This window comes from Camelina sativa, chromosome 11 (genome assembly GCF_000633955.1).
Source record: "Camelina sativa cultivar DH55 chromosome 11, Cs, whole genome shotgun sequence".
Taxonomy (NCBI): Eukaryota; Viridiplantae; Streptophyta; class Magnoliopsida; order Brassicales; family Brassicaceae; genus Camelina; species Camelina sativa.
Genome location: NC_025695.1, coordinates 22,347,486 through 22,358,604, shown reverse-complemented (window position 1 = coordinate 22,358,604; position 11,119 = coordinate 22,347,486). Strand labels below are relative to the sequence as shown.

The window sequence follows — 11,119 nt, the reverse complement described above, 5'->3', positions numbered from 1 at the left end:
TCCGGTAGCTTCTCTCTCTCTCTCTCTTTCTCTCTCTCTCTCTCGCTCTCTCTCTCTCTCTCTCTCGACACAATTAAGTTTTTTCCCCAAATCTATTTCAAAATTTTTCCCCAAATTTATTTCCAATCGATTTCTATCTCTCTCTCTAAATCGATGCATGCAATTGTTTGTTTGGATTATTGTGGTTGTGTTTTTTTCCCCCAAATTTGATAATGTATCGGCAACACATGTTTTGCTTTTGGGTGATGTCAATATAGTTTCTATATGTGATTGATTGTTGTGGGACAATTTTTTTTCCCCAAATTTGATAATGTATCGATTGAAATTTGTGTTTTTTCTTCCCCAAATTTGATAATGTATCGACCTCCAAATTTTGCTTTTGGTTGATGTCAATATAGTTTCTATATGTTAAGACTTCATTGATTGTAAACTTAAAAATAGTTTACAGTTAGTATAGCTAATCGATCATGTTCATCATGTGTTAGGATAGGGATTTGGATTCATACTAATGAATTTCATTTTTCTTAATTTTTTTTTTGTGTAGCTATGGAAACAGAATTTCCTAAACGCCTATTTAGAGATGGATTTGAGCCACAAGTGAAGAAGATTAACAATTCCTGTCGAATTTCTATCTTGGGCAAAGTCAAACAAGCATTACCTAAAGAGTATGAGAAAGTGAAGAATGATCCAGTCTTTTCACATGTCTTTGCAATCTACGAGAATGGTTTAGGGTATTCAGGGCGTTTGATACACAGCATGATGTCTAGGCAATTGGTTACAAAGAAAAAAAGAGAGATATGGTTTGTGTTTGGAGGGAAGCCACTCAGATTTTCAATGCAAGAGTTTCATGCTGTGACTGGGCTCAAATGCACTGCGGATTCTAGTTGTAATTTAGAGAATTGGAAAGATGATGGTGGGTTTTGGAGCAAATTGATGAAGAGAAAAGGTCCGACTATTAGCATTAAGAGCTTGGTTGATGTGCACTTACCTGTAATTCACAAATGGAATGAGGTAGATAAGATCCGATTGGTGTATCTTCTTGTGATAGCTGGGTTGGTTATGGCTAAGGATGAGAAAAAGTATATTCCACTCAAATACATCCAGATGGTAATGGATCTTGATAAGGTGAGGACTTATCCTTGGGGTCTTAAAGCTTTTAAAAGTCTTGCTAAGTCTATCATAGAAAAAAGAGAAGATTTGAAGAAGATCAATAGCTATGCATTAGATGGTTTCTCATATGCATTTCAAATATGGGTGATGGAGGCAATTCCAGACATTGGAAAGTTGTTGGGAGAAAAGATTATCACAGAATTTAGAGAAGCTCCTCGATGTTCTAACTGGAAAGGCGCAGCCAAAGTATCATATGATGATATCATACAACTAGAAAGTACATTTGGACCAAAGGTACTTTCTTTGCCAATCCAACTCTTATCACATGTTTTTTTGTTAATAGTTGATGTCATTGTTTAATCTTAAGTTCTAACAGTTTTTATTTTATTTTATTTTAGGATATTGTTTATCCATACATATCTATTACTGGCGATTATGACATTGTTGACTCCATGGAGTTTTTATGGCGTGAAGAAACTAGCGATGGTGAAGTCGATGCATTGAAAGCTAAGATCAGTTCTGAAAATGATTTTGGAGACCATATTTGGGGAACTGTACAAGTTGATGATGTGGACGGTGAACATAATCAAGTAAAAGATGATGTTGGCAGTGAGGTGTGCAAAGAAATCAAGGGTCTAGTGCAACAAAGAGTGGTGAGAGTATGCAAGCTGCTAATGACGAAGAGTCAGGTTGCAAGAGAAAGAGACAACCTGATCATGGTGCAGAGAGGAGGAAAAAGAAACTGCTCTATGAGCGAGCAGCAACAACACATCGAGCTGCAACAGATGAACAAATGAAGTCTTTTATTAATGTGTTTGAGACTTGTTTCAAGAGTTTTGAGAAGAAGGTTGACAGTCGATTGGAAAAAATAGAAAAGGATGTCTCACTGTTGAAGGATGCTATAACTTCAGCTGGAATTACAATAAGCACTCAAGCCACGGTTGAGCAACCATCCATTCCAGCAGAAAAGAAGGGTAAATCTGTGGTACGTAAGACTTAAATCTCTATGTTATGTTGTGTTTTTTTAAGACTCTAAAAGAATATGTAATCGGATATGTATGTACGTGGGTGTAATAATTTGTGTTAATATTTTTGTTAAACTTTTTGTATTGACAGGATGAATCATTTTTAATTGATGATATTTTCACTCATCATAGTGAAATAGATCTTCATTTGGATTCCCAAGAATTTTTACAAAAAACAGTAGGACACCTATCTCAAAAGACAGATGTACTTGGGTTTGATCCTACATATAATGTATTGTGCAAAGATGACATCAGAAATCGGAGTCCTCGAAACGAGGGTGAACATGATGAGGATTCTGTTTTGGTGTTTGTTTCTGATGATCGATTCAATGCTTTTGCAGCATGGAGTAGAACACTGGGGTAAGTTGTTCAATTGTGTTTTTCCTATTATTTTTTTCAATGAGGCTTATGCACAATGTTTTCTTTTTGCAGAATGCTTAAGTTGGGTCCGAGTGTAATTAATGATGAATTACTAAGTCGAGTCATGACAAGCTACGTTTGGCTTCGGAATCACGTACGTTTCATGTTATTTTTGTCAATATATTTTTTATTGTCAACGTTTGATTTTTGTCCATTATATTTTTTTCCAGGAAATAGATGCTATGATGTATATATTTCGGGAGAATACATCTTTAGGCCGACTGAAGTCAAATCATGTTGGCTTCATGAATTGTTTGTTTAGCATGCAAATCAAAATCGAATATTTGAAGTTTATCAAAGATAAAAAAGGCCACAAATGGGATTCTATGATCTTGGGTTATGCCAACGGTGACTTGCCTTCTCATGGAAAGACGGGGAAGAAATGGGCATTAGACTTCGACAGAGTTTACACTCCTGTGTTCGTCAATGATAATCACTGGATATCTCTGTGCATTAATTTTGGCCTAAGAACAGTTGAAGTATTTGATTGTTCTGGTCGCACCCACAGAAGTCATGTAGATCCTTTTGCAATCCTCATCCCTCGACTTGTGAAGGAAGTTCAGACCAAAACCTATGGTAAATATCTTCATGTGGCTCCATATTCTATCATTTTTGCTTCAGTGCCACCAAATCTTAATAAGTCATGCTCTGACTACGGAGTGTATGCACTTAAATACATAGAGTGTCATATGCTTAACCTAGATATGAGTTTGAACGATGACAACATTAAAGAAGCTCGTACGAAGATTGCAGTTGATTTGTGGGAAGCAGCATCTGATCCTGTGTTCATTGAGCGAATGGGAAAGTATGAGCCTCCATCTATATTGCCTCATATTGTAGACCTTATTTAAATTTAAGATTTTGCTAGGATTATTATTGCGACTGTAGTATGTCACTCACTTCATGTTTTTTATTGCTGAAAATTTTATTTAGCTTTTGTTTTTAAGCTTTACGTGTTACATAAATCTAACGAAGCACACACATCAATATTTCAAACACGTCCAAAACAAAAGCTTGTTTAATATGTCACTACCATTTAATTGTTTTCTATGATTAAGACAAATACAACGTTCAAAACAAAATCTTGTTTACCATCAGAAATTCAAAATAACATCCAAAACAAAACATCAATTATTTTGAAACATAAGAAGTTCAAAATAAAAAAACATAAGAAAGCCAATAACATGTATTTGAAACATAAGAAATTCAAAATAAAAAAACATAAGATATCCAATAATGTGAACTCCAAATAGTGACAAAGAAGACTACATCATAAATCCTCAAAGATTAGCCTCCATTTTACTAGCAAGACCAGCCTGCGAAGATGAAAAAAAATAATGAATGTTAAATTAAAGAAACTAAAACATGTATTTGAAATGATGTGTAAAAGTTGCTGAACAAACCTATTATTAGATCGTGTTTTCACATGTCGATCTATTGTGGCCTTCTTTACCACAACGGCCACACTTACGCCTCTTCGCTCCTTGTGACAATCTTATCTTGTCTTCCACTGATTCGTATCTTCTTTTTCTTCTTCTACCAGCTCCTCTTCTTGTCTCAGGTGGTACAATTTTTACATCACCAACAGTTTCGGGAACACACCATTCATCTTCAGGAACACCTATAGGATTAATGGTTTCCTCGTACAATGATCTCCATGCAGCAGTAGTGAACACATCATCAGCGTATGGGTACAGACTTTTTCCAATACTAAAACATGCTTTTATGGCATGTCTACAAGGAAGTTTTCCTATGTCGAACTTTCCACATGAACAAGTCCTCTTCTCCAAATCAACAATAAAATCTACTCCTCTACCTTTAATCTGTAATATGAATTGAGAAATAGGATAAGCTTTAAACTTTTCACCCTTCTCTATTCTTCTAGAAATCTTCTTCTCCACCTCAATGGTTAAAGGGTCGTTCTGCTGCTCACTTAATGCCCTACGCTCATAAAACCAGCGGGTTAACATTTCTCTAATGCTATCTAACAAAGGAATTATTGGATACTCTCTCGGTGATCTTAAAGCTGAATTTATTGATTCAACAGGGTTGTTGGTGTTTATGTGATATCTATATCCAGGAAAATGACATCTAGCCCATTTTTTCACATCAGCCTCCTGTAGATAACCTCCAATCGCCGGACTGATATTGCAAATTTCCGCAAAATGTTTATCAAACTCAGCAACTCTATAAGCTTTTGACGCTTTTGCAAGACGACCAGCCACACCTCTTCCTTTATAATTTGTAACCACATTACCTATCAAGTGGTGGATGCAAATACCATGTTTAGCCAACGGGTAGATTTTTCCAATCATTTTACCAATAGATATATGTCGATCTGACACAAAAGCTAAATCTTTGTCATCCGCAATAACAACCTTAAGCTGCATTAAAAACCACTCCCATGAAGCATCATTCTCAGAATCAGCAATCCCAAATGCAATTGGATACAAATTATAGTTACCATCTATGGTCGTAGCAACTAGTAGAACTCCTTTGTATTTGCTCTTTAAAAACGTTCCGTCAAGTACAATTACCTTCCGAATTTTCTTGTAGAACCCTCTTATTGATTGACCAAATGAAATGAATAGATACTTGAATCTACCATCACAATCAATATTATAATTTGTATGCATACCAGGATTCGCCTCTTTTAGCATGTGCAAGTAGTTAGGTATCTTAGCAAAACTTTTAACTGGGATTCCTCTTACTTCGTTAACTGCATACTCACGAGATTCCCAAGCTTGGGAATAAGTTAGCTCACATCCATTCTCCGTACGTATAATATTAATGATGTCATTGGGTTTAGGTCCCTCCTTGACATTCATAATTATGTTTGATGAGATTCCCGATTGTTCTTGCTGAAGGTGTTCTACCAAATTTCGTTTTCCTTGAAGGAGCACAAGTATGGCTACCCACATACTTGTTGATTTTCCAACACGTAGACCCTTCTAAGCACTCAGCACGAACACACCATTTGCAAACATTATCAATACAGCGTATACACCATAATCTTGTACCAGATTTAGTAACTCTGTAATCGAAGTTATACTTCATGGCAAAAATTTCTAAACTTGCCTGTAAAGCTTCCTTGCTTTTGAAATATTGCCCCTTCTTTACCATAGAATCAACCATCATAGATCTAGCACCAACTTCAGCGTCCTTAGAAGTTATGAAGTTACAATCATTCGGTTTTGCTTTGCTCACAATTTTTTGCTGTTTTTCACGGTGGAGACTGTCAACGCCTCCCTCACTTGAATCACTTGGTTCCTTATTCAAATCAATATTACTTCTATCATTCACTGTGGTTTTAAACGTCACACACAACCGTATGTTATTCTTCATTCTCCAATAAGCAACAAAATTTTTCACTTGGCGATCATTCATCATAACAACCGGAGGAGAATCAACACTGAGATCAAAGGGTAAATAACTGAATTCCACATCAACCATGTTTAGAGACTGTATTTCATAGTCTTCCAAAACCATCATCTTTAGCTCTTCAAGAGTTGAATTGGCTTGAAAAGTAAGAAGTCTCCCACGTTTTTCTTCATCAACAATAAATCTCCATTCACTTTGCCCGATACATCTCCATATACCACATGTTACATAGATTTGCAACATTTTGCAAAATCAACTCTTGAATGAAAGAACACAAAATTTAGGTTTACAAGCGTGAAGAATGAAAAAAAACTCTCTTAAACCTAAGGTAATCGATTAATAATGTTTTATAAACTCTCTCAGAACACGTTTTCTAAACTTGTTAGAACGTAATCTTAAGAATATATATGATTTCCATAATTTCGGGATTACATAAATATTTTGTTTCCTTAAATTTAGGATTCAGTTACCTTGTTTAACATAAGTCTAGACTTTGTAGACTATATCTTCTAAGTTATGAAGAACATAGAATAAGATGTAGAATATATCTTCTAATGTCTGCAGGGCACATGAAAAATGTAAATTTCATATTCTGACTTCTGTAGAATATGTATAAAGTGAAGAAAACAAATTCTAATATTTTTAGAATATAGAGTTATGTGTAGAACATATATTCTAGTTTTTGTAGAACACATATAAATTCCGACTTCTACAAGTTTTAGAAGATAAATCTATTCTAAAGATTACAGAACAAGTACAATGCGTAGAATTAGTATACGACCATATTTAGAACATGTATAGCACGTAGAATTCATAATCTAATATCTTTAGAATATATCAAATTAGTAGAATATGTATTCAAAATATTGCAGAAATATTTTTTGTCAATGTTAAAACACATTTTTTTCATCAAATACACCTTTTGGCAATCTCTTCTTTATATTATTTATTTGTTTTGAGGGAAATAAATTTTTAAAATTGCTTAAAAGTTAGTTTCAATTTTTTTTAAGGGTAGTTTAGGCATACTCAATAATGTACCGTAGAAGGCATAATGGGACAAATTGAAGAAAAAATGTCCTTTTAAATCAATTTCCCCTTAATTAATAGGGTTTATTAGCTAAAATGTGTTTTGAGTTCGCTGGCAACGATACATCGGCATTTTTTCAAGAGTGCTTAGACAGGGGATTATTACAAAATGTAATAGTGGTGAGGAAAGCTACGAGTTGTCGTTCTAATCTACGTTATTGCAATTTCCAATTACTAGCCAGTGTTTCGAGGACCATTTTTAAGAACATCGACTAAGGTCACTTCATCATCAACAACAACAACAAAAAAAAAACATCGAATCCAGCCACGTACGTGTCTTCTTCAAAGAAAGAGTCTTATTATTTTGTCTTCCATTTAAGTAAACATCCAAGCCATCTAACTTAAACCAGTTTGACTGTTTGAGACTAGTATTTTGATTTTTGAAGATATTAAATTATGGTTTTGAAGACTAGTTTGGTTTTCTTTATGTAACATAGACGATGTTAAATCTCCTATATAATAAAACGTAAGTACACAACTTTTTTTTGTAGGCTATATAATTTTTATAAGTTAGTTACAAAATATATTATACATTAAATATAGGTTGGTTACAAAAGAACATTATAGATTAATTGGTCAATCTGTGCGCTATATGATTACATTTAAGAATATCCAAATGAATCTTTTTAAAGAGAATATTCAAATGATTTATATAATTTCCTAAATAAAAGCTTTAGTATTCCATGCATCTATTGTTACAAAATATATACTGTTAGACATAAAAATATATTTTTAGGCGTAAAAAGGAATAAAATCTTCATAATTTATCATATTTAATCGTGATTTCCGAGATCTTATTGTGCAACTGAAAATAAAATCTTACCTAAGCACGGATCATATTAAAATACTTTCACCAAACAAGTTCAAAAATTAAAATAAAAACAAACAACAAACATAACCATTTTTCATACATAAAATTACAAAATTAACAATATAAAACTTATAAAATAGATATTTTTTTCATGTCATCATATTTAGCATATGATTTATTGTATAATGTTTTATCCAAAAAAAGTTTTAAAAATAATTATATAAATTATATTTTATTTTAAAATTATAATATAAATAAAATGAATTTCAAACTGTGTTCTAGCATGGTGCTAATCTAGATGACTTTTATTACATTATTGACCATCTTTGGACTATTAGATAGTAGTTTAATTAAATTGGCATAGAAGTGATGTCTCACCAATACACACTCTAATATAATAAATAAAATTATTTTAGTAAGAAGACACAACACCTGTTTCACTTTAGTTTGGGTTCATTCATTCACTAAAGACCTTTCACTTTCGATTCAAGATTGTTTCACTTTCGATTCATTCAAGATTGGTTCCTTTTAATGGTCTCGTTTTGTTTCGGGTTAGTTTCTCAAGCTCAATCTTGAAGAAGACAAGAACAAAGTGGAGGTATCCTTGTCCTTGCTTGATTCTTACTCAATTCATTTGATGTGATTATTAATCCTGAGTTGGGGTGATGAGAATTAGAATCATTACCGGATTGGAGAGATTTCATCTTTCCGACATCCGGAGATTGCTGTTGGGAACCATTGTCACAGTTGGTTTCGTTGTTCTGCTTGTTCAGTGTTTTGGTATTCCTTCTTTTTACTGGTCTCCTCCTCCAGTTAAGGTTTCAGTGATTGACTTAACCAATTCTAATGTCACTCAAGTTTCTGTTATGAATTACATAAATCTCTCTGATGATGAGGAATTTGTAAAGAGGGATCTTGGTAGAGAAAATGCTGTTGTAATTAGTAAGGAGAAGGTAGAGTTTAATGTATCTGTTATTGGTAGACCAAATATATCATTGAGGAAGACTAAAATGGTGGTTGAGAGCTCAGAATCAGATCCAACTTCGGTTTTAGTTCGGGGTAAAGATAGTAGGAAAGGTGATGTTTTGTCTATAAGGAGGCACAAGAGAAGAGGGGCTGCGGTTTCGATATCTCAGATGAACTCGTTGCTGATCCAGAGTCTTTCTTCTTTTAAATCTCCTGTAAGAATTTTGATTGTTGAATTCTCATTTTTTTTGATTCAAGAAAAAACTGTTGAAAGATATTATCTTACATTCCATTTTCGTTTTTTTCTTTTGTGTAGAAGCCTCGGTGGTCATCAGCTCGAGACTCTGAAATGCTCTCTGTGAGATCAGAGATTGAGAAAGCCTCTGTTTTGCATGACACTCTTGGACTTAGTGCCTCGCTTTATCGAAATATCTCCAAGTTTCAAAGGTCAGCCTTATAATGAATTCAATCTCAGTTTTTCTCTGCAAATCTTAGGACACGCTTATTATAAAAGAGTAAAATGTAGAGACTTAAGAGACTACTGTTGGTTAGCTAACTTTGAGATGTTGGAGTGTTTGGATTAAGAGTGGTGATATATGTCAAAGACTTTATGTGTTGCTTATTTTAGGAGTTACGACTTGATGGAGAGGAAACTCAAAGTGTATGTGTATAAGGAAGGAGAGAAACCAATATTTCATACGTCAATACCTCGAGGGATTTATGCCTCAGAAGGTTGGTTCATGAAACTCATGGAAAGCAACAAGAAGTTTACAGTAAGAGATCCAAGGAAGGCTCATTTGTTCTACATACCCATCAGCATAAAAGCTCTTAGGTCTTCTCTGGGACAGGATTTTCAGACACCAAGGAGCCTTGCAGACCATTTAAAGGAATATGTCGATTTGATAGCAGGAAAGTACAAGTTCTGGAACCGAACTGGTGGAGCCGATCATTTCCTTGTTGCTTGCCATGATTGGGTACTATTATTTTCTTTCTGTCTTTCTTTTTGTCTTTTACATCAATGAGAGTCTCTTTGATTTAAGATCTGCTGAGTAAAGCTCTGAAGGTTGAAACTGGCAGGGGAACAAACTGACAAAAAAAACCATGAGGAATAGCGTTCGAGCACTTTGTAACTCAAATGTTGCCCAAGGATTCAGAATTGGGAGTGATACAGCTTTACCGGTCACATATATACGCTCAGCCGAGTCTCCTCTTGAGTACCTAGGTGGAAAAGCTCCGTCCGAAAGGAAGATTCTTGCATTCTTTGCTGGAAGCATGCACGGATATCTCCGTCCGATACTAGTAAAGCTTTGGGAGAATAAAGAACCTGACATGAAGATTTTTGGTCCAATGCCTCGTCACCCTGAAAGCAAGAAACAATACCGAGAATACATGAAAAGCAGCCGGTAAGATAATGTTACAATGAAACGTTTTATATACGGTTTTGGTTCTTGAGAAGTTCAAATTCTCATTTCAACAGGTACTGCATATGCGCGAGAGGTTATGAAGTCCACACTCCTAGGGTTGTCGAGGCTATCATGAATGAATGTGTTCCGGTCATCATTGCTGACAACTACGTGCCTCCTTTTTTCGAGGTTTTGAACTGGGAGGAATTTGCAGTGTTTGTTGAAGAGAAAGATATCCCAAATCTGAGAAACATTCTGCTGTCGATACCGGAAGAGAGATATATCGGCATGCAAGCAAGGGTAAAAGCGGTGCAGCAACATTTCCTGTGGCACAAGAAAGCGGTGAAGTTGGATCTTTTCCATATGATTTTGCATTCAATTTGGTACAGCCGAGTTCATAGAATTAAAACCAGGTGAAAACAACATTTATGTGAATGCATTTGAGTGGTTATCACCACTACCTTTATAACTGTATTCAACTCAGTTAATGGTTTTTGCTGATCTTTCGATAATGATTACAGAGGAGAAGAAAGTTAAAAGAAAGTTAAAAACCTTAGTGTTCTGCAGGGATATATCACTGAAATCTTTTGACTCATTCAAGAAAATTTGTCAAGAAACACATTTGTTCTTTCTTAGTTTCAAGTTACAACCAGTTTACTCATACCCTAAAATAGCACTAAAACAAGTTTTATAGACAAATGTAGCACACATTTCATAAATCTCCAAAATAGCACTATTTAACACATTAAAATATTTAAAATTAATTTCTAGAATTTTTTTTTTTTAGGTTGAGTTCTTAATTTCACATTTATTATATAGTTTTGAGGGATGGAGTTTAGTATTTTAAATTTCAGATTTACTTTTGAATGATTAATTGGTGCTATTTTTGGAATATTAGAGATTTTGTATAAATATTC

The 11,119-nt window shown here is 34.3% G+C and overlaps 2 protein-coding genes across 2 annotated transcripts; both read left to right on the top strand.

Annotated features, from left to right (window-relative positions):
* LOC109127319 lies at positions 547-1,907 on the top strand. Its single transcript, XM_019231918.1, has 3 exons — positions 547-946; positions 1,049-1,404; positions 1,509-1,907. Exons 1-3 carry the CDS (start codon positions 547-549, stop codon positions 1,905-1,907), a joined length of 1,155 nt encoding a protein of 384 aa, XP_019087463.1.
* LOC104724059 (probable glycosyltransferase At3g07620) lies at positions 8,249-10,758 on the top strand. Its single transcript, XM_010442506.2, has 5 exons — positions 8,249-9,014; positions 9,116-9,246; positions 9,428-9,773; positions 9,877-10,202; positions 10,277-10,758. The coding sequence occupies exons 1-5, from the start codon at positions 8,499-8,501 to the stop codon at positions 10,617-10,619; spliced, it is 1,662 nt and encodes a 553-aa protein (XP_010440808.1). The 5' UTR covers positions 8,249-8,498; the 3' UTR covers positions 10,620-10,758.

Coding starts and splice junctions, on each gene's coding strand:
- LOC104724059 (XM_010442506.2), top strand. CDS start 8,499: ATGAGAATTAGAATCATTACCGGATTGGAGAGATTTCATCTTTCCGAC. Junction 9,247..9,427: donor AATATCTCCAAGTTTCAAAG/GTCAGCCTTATA, acceptor TGCTTATTTTAG/GAGTTACGACTTGATGGAGA. Junction 10,203..10,276: donor GAATACATGAAAAGCAGCCG/GTAAGATAATGT, acceptor TCATTTCAACAG/GTACTGCATATGCGCGAGAG.
- LOC109127319 (XM_019231918.1), top strand. CDS start 547: ATGGAAACAGAATTTCCTAAACGCCTATTTAGAGATGGATTTGAGCCA. Junction 947..1,048: donor CAAATTGATGAAGAGAAAAG/GTCCGACTATTA, acceptor TTCTTGTGATAG/CTGGGTTGGTTATGGCTAAG. Junction 1,405..1,508: donor AAAGTACATTTGGACCAAAG/GTACTTTCTTTG, acceptor ATTTTATTTTAG/GATATTGTTTATCCATACAT.